The sequence below is a fragment of the Rhynchophorus ferrugineus genome, unplaced genomic scaffold (assembly GCF_030347505.1).
Source record: "Rhynchophorus ferrugineus isolate W39M unplaced genomic scaffold, kcgeb_rfMv2 rfM1, whole genome shotgun sequence".
In the NCBI taxonomy this organism is placed as follows: Eukaryota; Metazoa; Arthropoda; class Insecta; order Coleoptera; family Curculionidae; genus Rhynchophorus; species Rhynchophorus ferrugineus.
In genome coordinates, this window is record NW_027472580.1 from 86,478,067 (window position 1) to 86,496,974 (window position 18,908).

The window sequence follows — 18,908 nt, forward strand, 5'->3', positions numbered from 1 at the left end:
ACTTAAAGGCAACATTCTTCACATCGCTGGCAAATCAGCTTCAAATGTTCTGGCATCAAATAATATCAATAATCTTCATCTCTATCGTTTGTTAGCATTAATAATTGATTGATCTTCGTTCATAAATCTATAATATTAATGCTTTCAAACCATGAACATATTTTAAAAATACTTAGAGTTTTAACATGTATACCTTTTACCAATACCTTTTATAATATATAAACTGGGAATAGCAATTTTACACATTTAGTTGGAAAAGTGTACAAAAGATAATTGTTCAAGTCTAAGTCATCCAAGAGTACTCATTTCTTCTCATTTTGAATAAACAGTTAAGTTTTTAGGGAGCCTACTCTGAAAATTATCTTGTTGGCGTAACATCCAAGATGTAAGTAACATCAATCAACATTTTTCAACTTTTTCAACTGAAATCTTTCACCTAATTTCATGACTCAATTCTCACTAATATTGATCTAGAAAAACTAAAGTAACGTAGATAAACTATTATTATATTTAGTTTCTGTTTGTCTTTCATGCTTCCAAAGTTTCATACAGACGCTAACAATATTTAAAGTGCCATTCTTTTTTAATTAAAAAATGACCTAGCATATGATATAAGACCTACAAAAACACATGGCATCGCGGTCATTTTGGCTTTTTTCTTGTAAGACTTCCTAGAGTTATTCTGCAGAAGATTTCATTACTGTAACCTTGACGCTAGAAGATCTACATTTGACGAATCGAGATCTCGATTCAAGTAACTCAACTCCGATTGTGGTTAAAACGCTTCGAAATAAAATATTCTATATCAATTCTAGTAATAATGCTATAAACTTCACCGTTACATCAATAGTATCATCGTTTATTACAGGTTACATGTTAATAGCCCTAGATAAAAAAACATAAAATGAAAATATCTGGTAATTAGAATATAAACTGTCACTTGCATTTCCAAAACTAGAACTAATCAGTACTTGTGGGTGATTTTCACTGTTAGCCAGTGTAAAGTAATGTTACTTCACTTTTAAAGTTATTTACACTTTGTAAGTATATAATGTAAATTCTTTGTGGAACATACTCCTTAAAATATTGTTAACACTTTAACAATGTCTTCACGGATTATATGAACTAATTATACACTTTGCGCAACAGAAGCAATACTTTCGTCAATACGAATTGGTGCAGGTATTGAACGGGTTTCATTTTGGAAATATTTTTCATTATTTTCCAACCTTTACCCGCTATCTACAGAATCATATGATATGGGAGCTAAGCTTTAAAAAATATGTTCTGAAGTTCGAAGAGTTTACAATTTTTGCAATTTTTTTCAAAGCAATGGGGTCTTTGTAGTAGGAAAATCAACTATTAGTGACTGATATATTAATTTAAAACATTAAAATGCGTGACATTGTCGACACCTTAGAAGCATCAGTGTGTTGTGGCACAACTTTATATGACATATTAATCGAACTGAAATTTTAGGTGGTTGTATGTATTTTGATTAACGAAAAAGCGAAGTATCAATATAAACTGTTAAATTTGATGGTTTGGATATTTCGCTACATAAAGTAACAGTCTATTTATTTTCATTTAGTTATTTAGTGTATAAAGACTCTAATCATGGAACGCTCAAAGTTCATTTGGTTTGGTATTCATTATGTTTGTTGTTGAATTTGGAGAAATCTGCTACCGAAACAAATCTAGAAATATATAGTGATGCTGCTTGCCAGTTTTGATTATGACAATTTAAAAGTAGTGATTTTGCTTCCAATGACAAAGAACCAACTGGAAGACCAAACAAGTTTCAAAACAAGAATTTTAAGAGCTATTGATGAAAACTCAGCCCAAATTTTCATAGAACTTTTGGATAGCTTACCTAGCTTTTACACACAATGCATACACAAATATAATGCCGAACAGCATATTGTAATTGCTAATCTCAAGCGCATAAAGCCATAGGTTAGTCTAGGAGGGACGTTCACATCTAAATCGAAACATCATATTGATTATTATAAAACCTTGCTGTACATATGGTGGAATGAGCAAAGTGTAGGATATTGTGCACCAAATTTAACGACGTACTGTTGCAAAAAGGCTAGCAATAACCGAGTCATTTTCTTGGATGACATTGCTCGGTTACACGTTATGAAAAATACACTGTTGCAAGATACAGCGTCCACACCAGACAGAGCAGCTTCTGATATATGCACAAGCATTTAACAAAAAAATATTTTCAAATACGTCAAAATATAAATAAGGAACTCAATAAAAAATAAAAAACAATCAAACTTAAATAAATTATAAATTTAGCTCGGTATTAAGCTAAATTGTGTTTATATATTAGAATATAAAATACGTGTAGTAGATAAGGTTTAATAAGGTTTTTATTTATTTTGATATAGTTATTACAACGATTGTTCCAAATTTGATTTTTTTTTCTTATTAGTGAGTTTCTTATTTATATTTTGAAATCGTTTCAATATTTTTATTAAAAATATTTTATTTTTGTCTTTTTAGTGTTAGATATTTACTCAGTAATTCACGCAGTTATTTTATTAAGTATTACAATGGGTAGTTCAAGTAAAAGTGCAGCCCGTATGAGAAATAAAGAAACAATGATTGAAGATAAGGAACGCTTCAGCTCCCGGGGTCCGATACCTTGTCTAGATGGTTTGACAAATGTTCTAAACAAATTAGAACAACAAAAAGTCGTTACCCCCGCTGGGAATCGAACCCGCGCCTTCCGCGTGTGAGCTGAACGCTTTAATCACTGCACCATAGAAGCAGTGCCTTCTCATATGATATGGTTAGTACTTAAAAAGCAAACTGATTAGTTTTTGCACTAAAGGACTTCCGGTCTTCCATTGCATTAGTTCAGCAATAACATTATATACAAATATCTGATTATTTTAAATAAAAAAATATATAAAAACTGTGTTCGTAAGTTTGAAAATTGAGATTTTCCCTCGATTTCCCCGGATTCCGCCATCGGATCCTAACTTGGTGCATTCTTTCTAATAAAAAAATAATTTTGAAAATTGGTTCATGATTGATGGAGAAATCGACGAACATACATTAAAATAAATATATAGGTCAAACATAGACCTCCTCCTTTTTATGAAGTCGGTTAAAAAGGGTTTACATATTAAGGGATATTATTATTTGTGTGACTTACTAACTGATATGATATATATACAAGATAGATTACGCTTAACAATATGAATAAACATCATAAAGTTTATGAAACCGGTTACACAAACAAAAAATCACAAAGTAAATACGTCTGTGTGAATGCACCTGTTAAACAAACACCGAGTAATACCTTTATAAACGCTTTTATCCAGATAATCTCTGTTTCTAGGTTATAATGTCATAAATATGATGTAAAACAAAGGCAAATCCGCCTTTCGACGGCCCCTAACAGGATTAGGACCTAAATAAATCGAACGAATCGCGGATTTTTGCTCCTTCAGAACTGGGTTACCGGCACGTACTATTTCGCCGGCAAATAAATCAAATCGTTACCATCTAGCGACTTTTATAGTGTGGTACCGTTTTAATAGCGAGCTGCCGTTGGAAAAAAGGACTTTATTTGCATCGGTCGCTCGTTCCCGGCAAACTGTAAATTGCAACATTGCGGCTAATCATAGCCGGAAAAACGATACATCAAAATCAACGATTATTCGGTTTCAGGTTATTTGATAATTAAAACTGTTCAAAGACATCCTTCGGCCTTTAGTTAATGATACAGAGTTATTCTATTGGGAACTGTTTACCTTTAACTGTACCATTTAATTAACCAATTATCGTGTCTATAAAGAACATAATTTTCTGATTATCATCAAATGTGATAAAATTCATTAACATATCAATTTACATTGAATTTGTTGGTGACTATCTCATTCGTCGCTATTTTTTTGGCGTGGTGACTGTAATAATCACAAAATTATTAATTTATAATAACACAATTTTAAACCTAAATAATCAAAGGCTGTTTACAAGGTAAATTAGTGGGATGAATACAAACCAGCAGCCCTTCTTTTCAAATTGGTTCTAATTTTCGAAATTTTTCCTATTTCCAATTCATTATTTTACCATCTTTGGCCATTAATGGCCATTTATTGAACTAAACTATATGAATCAGAAACGAACAAAGGTTAAACTGAATCTTTTATACTGCTTGGGATCTGTTTCACGTATTAGGGTCCAATAGTTCATCGTTCCTTCGTGCCTAAATCCTTGGTATCGCCTTTCGATCTTCACTATACCTTGATGTAACTGTACTACTTGATTGTCGCTCATGTCGTCTCAGTTTAGTGAGAAAAAAAACCGAGATGTGAATGCAGAAAATGCATTTTACGTGCTTGTAATCCGGTGATTTGTGATTACCGAGAAAGTTGAGGAAATTACTTTGAAACGATGCCCATGTTGCTGCTTCGTCAGGCGTTAAACATGTTGTAAACTTTGCATCAGCCATTAGTTTTCAAGTATCAAGTCCGACTTGAATTGTTTTGTTGATTGTGTCCAAGAAAATTGATCTTATGAGTTACGAATTTTGTTCCAATTCACTCACACACTATGCTTTACTTAATCGTTCGCCAGTTTGAATTATTTCTTATAGTTTCCGAGTTGTAGGCTGTCCAATATTTACATATTTCAACTGTTCTCTGTGTTTCCCTTTATTCAACAAAATCGAAAATTGGTATTATGAATTATCGATTTTGTTCTAATTCGCACTCTAGGTACTCTTATGCATGCTGATTACGAAAACATTCACCAAATTAACCTATACCTTATAGTTTCCGAGTTATAGTCCATCGAACATTTACATATTTCAACTGTCCTATGCGTTTTTCCTTATTCGACAAGATCAAGACCAAATTGAATAATTTCTAACAGTTTGTGAGTTATAGGCTATCGAATATTTACATATTTCCAAATCTGTCCATATAATTTTGCATTGCGGTGAACGGACTTGACGGATGCCCGATTCCTCAAGCAGAATCAGCCAAATATCTCAGAATATATCTCGATGGTAGGTTAAACTGGAAAGATCATGTTAGATTAAAAGCAAAGCAGATTTGACTCAAAGTCCAGCAACTGTATTGGTTAGTCGGAAAAATTGATAATGTATCACTGTCCGTATTTGGAGCTAGCTTTGACATTGATAATACGTCAGGATATTTATATTGTGTGATTTTTAAAAAAATTAATCCGACTATATTCATCGAGCAAAAGGAGCACTAGTATCACCTACATGATTTTTTAAGTTTCTATATATTTGAAAAATGAAATCATCTACTTGTTTATCCACAACGTTGGTACAGAAAATAAAAAGTATACATTTTCACCAAGTGACCACTTATACAGCTTTGTACTCGACGCGCTACAAAACAATTTCGGTACATATGGCTTGTCGGTGATTACTATAACAAAACTAAAGTACTGCAAGTACGCATTTTTTAATTCACTTGTCATGATTTTTCCACTTTTACCCACCATATGACATCTACTAAGGTAATAAAGCACTGAATTTACAACGTTGTCTCTGCATTTTCACATCTTCCGACCATCATAGCACAATCATAGCACAGATATAAATTCCAAAGGATGTTTAATGCAACATCGTTAACTGATATAGGAGCTCAGTGCTGCCACCATGCGCAAACTCGAAAAATAGATCTTGATACACGGATAGAAGATCTGAGTTCAGAGCATCAAATAACGTTAAGAATCGTTTTTATCCGCTCGGGTCCCAAAGTTGATCCGAATTTTTAAACTTGTGTTATTATTATTTTTCCTTGAACATTTTGACAAAAAAGCTGTTTAAAACTGACATTATATTTAATGGGTTCTTCATAATAATAAATATTGTATAAATCTGTATATTAAAATAAAACTTACATTATATATTATGATCTTCTTCTTGTTTCAGACCATGTGATCGTCAAAGATCAAACGACATGCCCGAGGCGGACAGTCCCTTGGGAAAATGGCCTCACAGCCTCAGCTCCATGATGGCCTGTTTGGGCTGCACCTTGGGCCTGTTCAACATCTCCCGCTTCGCCATATTATCCATCCACTTCGGCGCCAACTTCATCTTCCAGTTCCTGTTACTGACCGTCGCGTTCGGCCTACCCATTTTCACCCTACAACTGTGTCTGGGACAACAACTCGGCGCTGGTGTGGTGGACATGTGGAGAATTTCGCCTCTATTCCAAGGAGTAGGTGTATCTCTTCTCATCACGCAGGCTTTAACCGGACTGTACAGTATCATAGGAGTGTCGTGGATGTTTGTGTTCTTTAGGGACTCGTTTATAACTACAGTGGATAAATACCGATGGGCAGAACCGTTCTTGTATTATAGAAAAGGTAAAGTAATAATTACGCTTGTTTCCTTTATTTTAAGTGCAGTTCTGGGACTGAACAACGTGTAGTCTTATCTCTCTATATATGAGAAAATTGAAAATGTATGCAATATTTTGATTTTTTTCAGTTAGTTCCTCATCGTAAAACATATCGACATAGGAATTCTTTAGGAATATTTTTTTTAAATTCATCATGGAATAAACTTATTCATCATCAAATCATCTTGAAGCCTCACTGACAGGCTTCACTTTTCAATATGTGTTATTTCATCGAAGTGTGAACAAACAATGTTTTCAGTGCATTGAAAAATGTCTGAATTCGTACCGAGTAAATCGCATTTGTGGAAAGTTTTACTTTTTTACTTCAATTTTAAGAAAAAGGCTATTGAAAGTCATCGAATTGTATATGAAACTTATAGCAACCATGCTCCATCGATTTCAATATGTATGAATAGTGGTTTCAACGTTTTAAAACATAAAGAGCGTTCTGGACAGCCAAAAAAAAAATGAAGACGAGGATTTGAAAGCATTACTCGATAATGAGCCATGTATAACTCAAGAAGGATATGCAGAATTATTGGGAGTGATACAAGAATCCATTAACAATCACCTAAAGAGCATTGGAATGATCCAAACACTTTTTTTTGGATTTGGATTTTTGCACCGAAAGGCGTTTGGTCATGCTACTTCAACGTATTGTTACTGCTGATAAAAAAGGGATCCATTACGATAATCCAAAGCGAGAAAAATTATGGGGACTCCCTGGTCATGCATCAACACCCACGGTAAAACGGAATATAGGTGGCTTCAAGCGAATGTTCTGTATTTCGTGGGATTAGCTTGGTGCGATATGAGTTGATAAATCTTAATGAATCTCACAAAATGGATCCAAATGGATGATACCAAAATGGATCGATTCCTGGATATACTCAAAACAGACGTCGTTCTTGAAGGAAACCGTAAATTGTCTGAAACATGAGAAAAGGTAGCAGCTATCCTTACATAAAACTTTAATTAAAATACGTTGTACTGATTTTTCACAATAATGCTTCAAATAAAAAGCTTTAACACTAATTTATGTAATTGAGGGTTATCAGGCATACTACTTCATAAACAGTTCTTTAAAACAAATCAATGAATGCTGATTTTTTACGTATTGCGTGACCTAGTCTATTCGCATGTGGCGCATTCGTTAAAAAAATGTTTTTCACTTTTAAATAAAACAGTAAATACAAAATACATTGCTAGTTACTTTTTGGTCAAAGAAAAGTCAATAAGCATAGATCCCAACTATTTCTCTAGATATATGTTAGCCAAGAATTCAGGTAGTCTGCTAAAACAAAAAGGCAACCGAAAAGGGACTTATCCCCCGACTTTCTCAGTTTATTCAATTTGTTTACTATTGAAAATCTGCTTGTTGAAACTAAAACGTTACAACTGGCACACGTTTTTATCGATTGAATAGTAAAACTTTATATAAAAGATGATCTTTAAGCTCATCTCACACTTTTGAAAATATATCGTTTAAAAGTTAGTAAAACGATACACTATCTAGACATCGACCAAATCTGGTTAGATAACTTGGATATATTAGGTGCTTGCATATATTTTAATCAATATTAAGCCAATATCTATTGGTGAAAATATCAAGCGAATCAATCAAGTTTAGTTTTAACATTTCCCTTCATAAAATAACAGTTTTCCATTCAGTTATTTGGTATAAATAGATGCTATTTGAAAAAATTTGCTGTCAAACCCCATCAAACACTTTTAGAAACCTATACTGATGCTGCTCGATTATATCTCAATATATCTTTTGTCTATTACCCAGAATGGTATAGAGGACTAACAAAATTCGAAAATAGTGAATGTATAGCCAAGGCTTCGAAATGCTGAAGAAGTGCGAAAATGGATGGATGACTGAGTCGCTGCGAAATCAACATTGTTTCTTCAACCTGGCATCACTATATTGCGAGACATATAGGAAAAAGTTGTAGAAATTTATTGAAAACATTTTGGTTATATATATTATAACAATTTTTCCAACAAATTCCATTTTAAAGTAAAACATTAATTAAAATTCACGGAAAAACCTAATTCAATAGCTACAAGAAAATCCCATTTAAAAGCATGTTCACATTTGTTGAATTAAAATAACTATTATACGAAATATTTTTTTAGTGTCTACGATTTTTCCGCTAGCGTATTATGAAAAAGACGAGGTGTGTGAAATAGTAGCGAAAAAAATATAGGTAAAGGTCAACATTCAAAGCCAAGCAAGCAATTATAGAAAGTGAGGCTGAGTCACGGTACCGTACGTTTCGGTGTAACCTGATAATTTGTATGAAATTATATTTCATGAAATAACAGTCTGTTTACAAACAGTCACTATTTTAATGTGATGATAGAGAACGAGACAAGAATTAGTAAATTCTGTAAAACACACAATGGATGTCAATTGTTATTAAATTATACATGGAGTGCATCTAGTATAGTAGAAGAGAACATTTACTAAACTGTTCGAAAACAGCAATATTAAAAAAAAATCAAATTTAAATCAATATATTGATTCTTTCAGTAATTAACATATTGTCTCAAGCACTAAAATGAATAAAACTTATACAACTTATAAGTAATTAGAGAAATTTCCATACAGTTTATTTGTATGAAAGATTATACCGTCAGTTTATTTCTTCAGCAGTAAATTCCACTTTCTTCTTCGGCATTACTGATCCTAAGTTCTTGAACTCTTGAACTTGATGTAATTGGAGCCTGTTGATATGTAAAGTTACAGGCAATCTGACACTTGTCAGTACTTTGGGGTTTTCTTCATTCATTCTCAAGCCATATATATGGCTCTGCATTTCACGATATTATGAAGTAAACTTGCTCTCAAATACTTGGCGAAATTCTTTATTAGTGACTCAACGTGTGAGTTATTTTAACGCTTCAAGGAAACTTTGAGGGAGGTGGCTGTAGATTGCAATCAATAAATTTGAAAGAAAAATGACCATTAGAGAGATCAAATTCGAAGATATTGAAACTTTAGTTAAATAAATGTTTATTAAAGTTTTACTAAAAATAATTAAAGGATTTTTTGTAATGTTTATGAAATATCTTTAATTTTTTTTTCAAAATATATTAATCGCTCAAATATATACGAGGCAAAAATATCTTTAATTTTTTTAATAAATATACATTTTAATAATATATATATATATATATATATATATATATATATATATATATATATATATATATATATATATATATATATATTGTTTAATTTATATTTAACAGCCATCAAGTATGCACTAAATAAAATTGTAGTCATTTAAAATTCGATCATCATTATCAGATATTTCAGAGTTATTTCTCCACTCTTCGTCTCTCGGACAACAAATTTGTTACCGAGTTGGCCGATATTTTAGGCCACTAAATCATCTAGCTCCTCCTCACTATTCCAATTGTCTCGTCCTTCTCCGTCGAAGGGTTAACTTAATAACTTAAGTTCGCGAGCTGTTTAATATGATATGTTTGATATAGAGTTACATAATAGTTAACTAATCACTCCATGTTAAAGCAAACTAACACAAAATTTGGATTTTTACTAATAATATATATATATATATATATATATATATATATATATATATATATATATATATATATATATATATATATATATATATATATATATATATATATATTATAGATAATAATATAGATCGAATAATGAATAGGGAAGGTTTATACCAAATTTTAGGTGAACTGTCTTGAAAAAAGTATTTTCCAAGAAAACACGTTTTGTTTTTAGATATCGCTTCACTAAAACAGCCTATGTTTCTGAAAATTTTGAAAATCCCTCTTAAGGGCCTTACTTAAAGAGTTAAACCTTTAAAAATTTGAACTAAACAACATTGAGTTTTACACATTTCTAGACTAAAATACCCCCTAATAAATTAAAAATATTCTTGCAGCAGTTATAAATTATTCTTTTTTTTTTTCAGAAATCCAACTGCCATTGAATGGAACTTACAAATTACAGGAAACGATTCCCGATTACTTCAACGGAATCGTCCTGCAAAGATACCATTTACCAACCGGCACGGCTTACGGAACCATCAAATTCCAGTTGGCATTCAATTTGGCGGTGGTCTGGATGATCGTTTTCGTTTCTCTAAGCAAAGGTTTAAGGTCCTACGGAAAAGTGAGTTATTGCGTGATCACTTTATTTTTACGATAATCCATGATGTTCGTATTATTTTTAGGTTATCTACGTCTTTACACTTCTTCCAGTTTTTGGCACTTTCGTGTTGTGCGCCAAAATACTCGGCTTGATGCCGCCGGAATTTGTTAACGTCGTTTTTCCGGAGACATCGTGGGGAGAATTTTTTTTAAACTCAAGGGTAAGTTTAATCTTCTTCTCCTATATATTTTTTACTGAAGACATGTGAGGGTTACATTTTATATTAGATGTTGCAGTTAATTCGTAGCGTGTTCTCTAGAATGGAAGTGAAAAAATGCATTATTAATAAAATATTTTTAACAAATAAATTGGACCGATTTTAAAAAATAAATAAGGAACTCACTAAATATTTTAAAAATGTCAAACTTAGATATTTAACACAAAAAACATTTTAAAATAAAGCTTGTACATAATAATTGTTGTAATAACTAAACAATAGTAATCAAAAACCTTGTTTAATCTATCTACTACACGTATTTTATATTCTATTATATACACACAATTTAGCTTAATACCTACCTAAACCCATTTATCTATTTAAAATATTATTTTAACTACTACCAACTGACTACTTTAAAGTCGGTGCCGAACCCAAGTAGTTATATTAATTTTAATTTGTTTTGTTGGTAATTTAATTTTTGTATATGTCACAAAGTTAACAGGTCAATTGAACAGTTCCCGGCCATACACATAGATGGCGCCACTAGAATTAAATCCATCTATTTTTAGTTAGCCCTAACCCTCAAAAGATACGTGTATAGATTTGACAGCTGTCGGATCATTACTTTGTGAATTATAGCATTTTGAGTGAAGCAACTTTTGTTATTGTGAAAAAAAATGGATAAAAAGGAATTTCGCATGTTGATAAAATATGGATTTTTGAAGGGAAAATACACAGTTGAAGCAAAAACCGAGTTTCCGGACACTGCCCCAGGAAAATCAACCATCAAGGATTGATATGTTAAGTTTAGACGTGGTGAAATGAGCACCGAAGACGGTGAACTCAATGGACGCCCAAAAGAGGTTGTTAGCGGCGAAAACATTTAAAAATTCCACAAAATGATTTTGAATAACCGTAAATTGAATGAAATAGCAGACACTCTAAAGATATCAAATGAATGTGTACATTATATTATTCACGAATATTTGGGTATGAAAAAGCTCTGCGCAAAGCGTAATAAACCCAAGTTTTTGCATCGATATGTGACAATGGATGAAATATGGCTTCATCATTTCACTCCGAAGTCCAATCGACGAATTTTCATCGAATGACGCCGAAACTGAGGCCTATTTTGAAGCAAAGGGCAAATCGTAGTACAAAAATGCTATCGAGGAGTTGGAGGGTCGCTATCATCAGTATATCACCCTTGAAGGGAATTATGTTGAATATAAAAAACTAATTTTGCCAAAAAAGGTGTTTTACGTAGGCCGGGGACTTTTCAATTGACTTGTTATACTATTATATTTATATTTTTTTGGGCTTACGCATTAAAAATAAATATTCACATTCATATAAACATTCACAAAAATTCAACTATTATTCTAAGTTTTCAATAATATGATAAATTATTTCAATTTTAACCAAAGAAAATACGTTTAAAAAGGAATGTATTTCAGAATACATTCTACATAATTTATTGAGACATGTTAAGAAATTTTTAATCTATATATTTTAAATTCTTTAAGTGTTTCCAATATTTTAAAATTTTGCTGAAGTTTAAGTTACTCAAACAAAACTTAAATACAAAAATAGAAATCAAGTCTATTAAATTATACATTTCCATTATTTAAAAAAAAAAATAAATTAAAATCAGTTTATTTACTAATTTCGGTAATCTATAAATAATTTTATGGGCCCATGATCTTTTTATTTATACTTGTAATTATCATTCAAAAATTGATTTTATCTTGACTAATTAGAAATCGATTAAATGAGCGATAACTTTACGGGCATTTAAATAAAAATTCCTTCCTTGGTATTCTGATCGTGAAAAATTATTCCGTCAAAATTCATTAGTCTTTATTAATAAATATCAATAGCAGATAATTAAGTTTTATTGCAATTTTCTGGTTAAAGTAATTTCGTTTTTATCAATAAGGTTTTAAGACATTTATATTAATGGTCATATTGAGTAATCATCATAATGAGGAATTGTTACAATTAATATATATTTTCCTAATTAAAATAAATTTTAAACAAGTTCGCTTCTCAGGTATTTATAGTCCAGTAGTTATGTTGCTTCCGCGTTGCTGTGATTTGGTAACCTTTCATTTTTAACTGCGATATATTAAATAACTTCATGAATTCATTTGACTCCTAGTTCTTCATTGATTACGTTACACTTATAAGCATTGGTAATTAATCGATCATCTTTATTTTGGTAGCCTTAGTTAGTTAAGTAAACTTAGACTAGGCTTTATTAGTTAGTTAGTTAGTTGGGTATATCTTTCCACTAACCAAAACAATAGTTTAACTTTGAGTTTGTTTTGCTCAACTTGTCTCTAATATATCTGCTAACTGTCTAATATGCGAATGTTTCCAATTTTCCAAAATTGGCATAGACAGATTTAGTCCATTAATGAATATTGTTGACTCATACTTACAATTCTTCTATAGTTTTAGTTATAAATATATCTACTTTTTCCTTATTGTTGGGATATGGGCTGTGTATAAGACCTATATGTAAGGATGGGCCGAAGATACTTTTCCACGAAATTTAAATGACACCCTCATTTGAATGACCTAAACTATGTATATCAAAAATTCTAATCAACTGTCGAATAGTTTATTGGTGGTCGATATACAATGAACAGAGTCCTCTTTTGTTCGTCTTTTCTAAAACAAGTATTTTTCACTATTTCATATTTAATTTGTTTCCTTACGTACAGAGTGTCCACGGCAATGGGTAATACGGGGTATTGACGGTCATCTTGATGTTGTCATCCTTTTATGGCTTTAAGTACAATTTTGTTCTGTTCTGAAAGTTCTGAAAGAAAATTATATTTAAAGAGAATATTATATGATAAAACGCTGTATTTTTTTATTTTATATATTTGATTTTTACTAATGAATTTTGATTTATTTCAGAGCTGGTTAGCAGCAGCTCAAGAAGTATTCCTGACCTGGGGCCTGATGGGGGCAGCCATAATGCAAATAGCATCACATAACAAACACAAGCATCTTCTTCAACGTGACTCTAGTCTGGTAGCCGTCATAACAATATCCGTCTTGATACTAGTCGCATTCTTAGCCAACACCTGCGTCCAGATCCTCAAATTCTACGGCTACAGTTACTATCCCAGTTCGTTCGGTAAGCTATGAAACTTCAGAAAACGAGAGTCATCTTGTTACCATTATAATTTTTTAGAACGAATGTCCTCGTATCAATTCTTGAGATCGGCGAAGGATCCAGTACCGGCGAGCGTATCGAACACTCCCGTCCGATACATGATTCATAATTCTTTCATTATGGGCGAGAGAGTTGTCAGACCTGGAATAGATAACACCCACGAGAGCGGTTTTCAAGTGAGTACAATAAATGGAATATCATATAAAGGTGGAACATGTGCAATGCATAATATTATCGATTACAATTTGCTTTGTTCACGATTATCAATGCAAATTTTATGACTAAGAATTAATAATAGATAGAAAGAAAAAAGTTCTGCAATTAATTGCAAACAAATAGAATTAGGATAACGCGTTTTTAATGCATGTCATCTGCCTTTGAGCACAGACGTTAATATAATTTTTAGCGATTGATTACACCTCTTTTTAATCTTATTTAAACATAATTTTTAATGTTTTGTTCAGCCAGAAAAAAGTAAGTTCTGCTAAAGTTCGATAGCTACGATGGGACATTTCATATAAACGTTGCTGCGTAAAGTGTAAGCCGTCTCATGTTTTAAAATTATTCACATTTGTCCTCAAAGACCATTTTTAAAAATATGTTAATATATTATTACTAGCCGTTGTCGATTAACCTACAATTTGTCTCTGCAATGACTTAAAAATAGGTACTTATCAAGACCCATTGGACATTAGTTAGTCCCTAATAAAATGAAAGTTAGTAGCATTTCCAACTAGTTTTACACTCTAGTACACTTCACTACACAACTTTACAAAATAGCAGAACTGATTCTCTTAATTTTGCGTCCAATTTCACAGTGTAAAAGTTGCAGGACTTGGGTATTAACATAAGAATAGATTCTTTCTTCATGCCTTGTTGCGAATGTCATAATTTCCTCTCTGAAGCTGGAATCCTGAACTGGACTTTACTAGAGTTTATTGTGAAATACATATATTATGTAGATTTTACTTCTAGCAGAATATCCCCATAACTAATAGTTCTATATAGATCTTAGTATTTGTTTTTACACCAGCAACTTACTATGTATTAATAATTTAGATTATCTTCCAAACAACCAATATTATTTTGTATTATAATTTGAATTCTTTTCTATTGTTTATGATATGCTGATGAAATTATCTCCTATGATATTTGCTTTATTTTTCTACTAGGATGGTTTTTGTATCGAATTTTATGGAAATAATCACTTGTTTCGCATTTACAGCCAGTAGCAAATTTGTTTCAATAAAACAGAAAATAACTCCGCAAAAAATAGGGCAAATTCCTTTTTAATTAATTACTTGAAATTACTGGAAAAATTGTATTGATATGGCAATACTGGAGCAGTATTTCTTTAAAACCAAAAACTTATCAAGTACGGTAGATGGACTAAATTTTGATAACCAAACTTTTTCAGATTTGTAATTCTAACATTACCATGGTCAAATGTTACTATTTTTTTTACTATTACGGATTTATTTCATAATTTTTAAAAATACTTTAATATGGTGTACTTATTTTCAAATATTGTACAGGTATCTCTGTTATATACTATTAAATTTATCATTTCTCATAATCAATTTTCTCTATATGTCTCTGTACCATAACCGACTATTTTCATTTTAGACTATACTTTATATGGCTTCAAATATATCTTTTTTAATATTAAATATAGAGATACGATTTGTTTTGTTATGAGTTAAAAACTCAGGCTTTAATGAAAAAATCTTTTTGATGCATCACATGATATAGTTCATCGTTGATATCGCAGCAATAGAAGGACCATCCTGTCGCCTTTACAACTGCGCCACCAAGCCGGCTAAATTATAAAAAAATATTTGGACAGCAAAAGGCGTAATATGTACATGCAACAATATGCCATAGGCACTTGAACTTTAAATTACTTCAGGACCAGACATCCACTAAAGAGTTAACGAGTATATTCTTGGGATAATCAGGATTATTTCCTATCAGACGATATCGAGAAGTTATAAAGCTATTTGTTGTAAAGGTATTTACAAAATACATATTTTTTCTTGTATTAAGTTACGATGAAAATGATAATTGTGAGCATATGATTAAAATACTAGCTATATAATGAAACTATTAGTTAACTATTGTGTTGATATAACTTTCCTGTCCTAAATACATCGCCAACTTGTAAAAACTTCGCTTACTTCATATATTTCAACGGACCTGAACTAGGACTAGAAAATTATCTGAGCTAACATCATGGCTGATCTTTGTTTTGAAATAGAATATATAGTTACATACGTGTTTAGAACCAATATTTAAGATATTATAACAAAAAATACATTTTAAAAAGAAACAATTAATATCAATAGTTGGGTTTGGTTGGTTTTGCTTTTTTGTTTATCAAATTATTCTTCATGAAGCTGAATGCGCCTTTGAATACGTTCTAACCAATTTTTGAAGAAAGTAGTGTTTATTTGATAAACATGATATTTAAACACTACAACCTTATCTTCAAATATTGAAAAATCACATTATTACGAAATTAATAGGGTGAATAATTAGGAATATCAGATAACAATTTATCAAACAAACTTTTGAGTACCGATTTCAAACTAAAACGTAAACATAGAAGATGATATACAGAAGATAAATTCTATAGAAAAGATATTATACAGTCCAAAGTTGTGGATTCTTGAAATTCAAACTTTTTTAGACACAATGTATTTGAAATAAAACTGATTTAGTCAACATTCATCAATGCTTATTCAATCATTAATTTATGATATAGGTTCTTCGACTAGCCACTGAATTGTTACCAGCCACGTTCGCTGTCATCGGTGCCGACCAAGTGTCCCCCTTCTGGGCAGTGTTGACCTACTTCATATTCATCATGTTTGGAATTGCTCAGCAGCTCGCCATCTGGCACTGTGTCATCACCGGCATCATGGCTATCAAAACCAAAGTATTGAAGGCGTGGGAAACCACCATAACGTTCTTCAGCTGCGCATGTGGTTTCATTTTAGGTCTTCCTATGGCGACTGAGGTAAGACATCTAATATTGTGTGGATACGTACAGTGAAATAATCATATTTTATGTTACAGCTGGGTATTTACGTAGTGTATTTTATGGATTATACAATGGGAAGCATCTGGTGGTTGACTATAGTTATTCTACTGCAGATAATTGCAGTGTTCATGGTTAGAGGACGTCCATATAGCGGAGATACAGTGGTAACTGCCTTGTTCAATCCCCAGAGTTATTCTTGCTTCTTTGGTTGGGCACCGGCGTTATTATCATTCACATGGAACGTTATACTACCAGTGGCTTTGATGGTGAGAAACATTTAATTACTATTACCACACGTTCTACTCCAATTACCAGCAACATGTACTTTTTTGTATACAAAATTAATTAACATTGATTTCTTGTAGGTATTATGCATCACTACCTTTAAGAATGGGAGTTTCCGGGATATGTTTATATGGCATCACGCTCCATTTTCATATTATTGGCCGTTGTGGACTAGACAAATCGGCTCCATGCTGCAACTCTTACCTGTTCTTTGTGTGCCATTAGTTGCCGTCGTCCAAAGCTATCGTTACTTAAATAATGGACCACCAGACATACTGGATGTAAGTTCCCAATTAAGATTTAAAATGTTACAACTTCTTGGTATAGTAAATAAATCAGGTCTAGCTGTATAATATGTTGCCTATATTCCAACGAGTATAATTTGTTGTCTATCTTTTATACCTTCCGAATTTAAAAATATTACTTCACTTAAATTAACGGTCAATTTCCTTGTTTTTATTCATATGTAAAAAACCGATAAAACTGTATCAACCTATCAATAATTTTGTAATTATTTATTTTTTGATATCGAATAATAATTCATTTTTCTCGTATTTATATAATACATCGAATGAAAAGTACCCAATGTAACCAACAAAACATTTATTTTGAGGAAGCATAAGTATATTCGTCAATATATTACTTTCATAACATTTTTGACGCGTAACAATTAATTTATGATACTATTCATTGACTTAGAAAGTGAAAACTTTTCTTGCTAAATGCACCTTAGAGTATGCCTCAGGCCATAGCGCTTTTTGCTACGATATTATTTGATCTTACGTCGGGGGACCTTTTTCTATCCACTATTCTATAGACCAACTATTATTTTATTATATACAGAGCCCTGAACATCATTATAAGCTCACATTCAAAGTTACCATATCAATCAATACAAACAGTGATCAAGTCATTATTTTCTTCAATTTTCATTTGTAACTAAGAGAAAGAAATATGCAATTATTGTTCGACTTATAGATAACGACATTTTTAGAAATACCCTTCTAGATTGGTACTTTCCAAATATAGTATTTATTTTATATAAGTCACAATCTATAGGTTAATCAAGGACTATTCAACCGATTTAATATTTAGAGTAACGCTAGTGTAACTGTACTAACAATTACGTTTTTAATTTCATGCCCACGCTAGGAATACGAAGAATCAGGAAATAATGTTGGTACTTCAAAATGTCATACACATCATGCTTTTTCTGTTTATTTTTTCTTTGTTTAAAACTTATTTGCTTTATTTTATCTGCTGTTTATTTTAGATATTATTCTTGTAGAGTAAGCCATTATTAACTTATAGAAGTTATTAAATATTATTAATAAAAATGACCAGTTAAAAACAGAATTTATCCAAGTAACATTTGACTATTATTAAAATCATGAGAAATAATAAGCGATTTTGTGTGAAAAATATGAATGCTTTATGACTTATAAGGGCATTAAATTAATTCTATTTTGAATGCAAATTAATAATGAAAAAGTTATTAAGCATTAAGCATTTAAGCATTTCCTAATAAGTTTTTATTAGTTTTGAAACATATATGTGACTGTTGTATGACCACATAACGAACATATGTTTGGCTAAACTCAGCAGATTCCAGAAAT

General features: G+C 31.4%; 1 protein-coding gene across 3 annotated transcripts in view; it reads left to right on the plus strand.

Moving 5' to 3' along the window:
- Positions 1-18,908, plus strand: part of bdg (sodium-dependent transporter bedraggled) — a 133,988-nt gene that overhangs the window by 112,548 nt on the left and 2,532 nt on the right. For 2 of the 3 annotated variants that reach the window (XM_076411609.1, XM_076411618.1), the window contains exons 6-14: positions 5,933-6,369; positions 10,376-10,575; positions 10,637-10,774; positions 13,703-13,925; positions 13,983-14,140; positions 16,729-16,983; positions 17,043-17,273; positions 17,373-17,573; positions 18,445-18,468. In XM_076411609.1, the coding sequence (XP_076267724.1) occupies positions 5,933-6,369; positions 10,376-10,575; positions 10,637-10,774; positions 13,703-13,925; positions 13,983-14,140; positions 16,729-16,983; positions 17,043-17,273; positions 17,373-17,573; positions 18,445-18,468 (1,867 nt within the window). The remainder of the gene's footprint in view (positions 1-5,932; positions 6,370-10,375; positions 10,576-10,636; positions 10,775-13,702; positions 13,926-13,982; positions 14,141-16,728; positions 16,984-17,042; positions 17,274-17,372; positions 17,574-18,444; positions 18,469-18,908) is intronic. The other variant, XM_076411627.1, reaches the window with a different exon arrangement.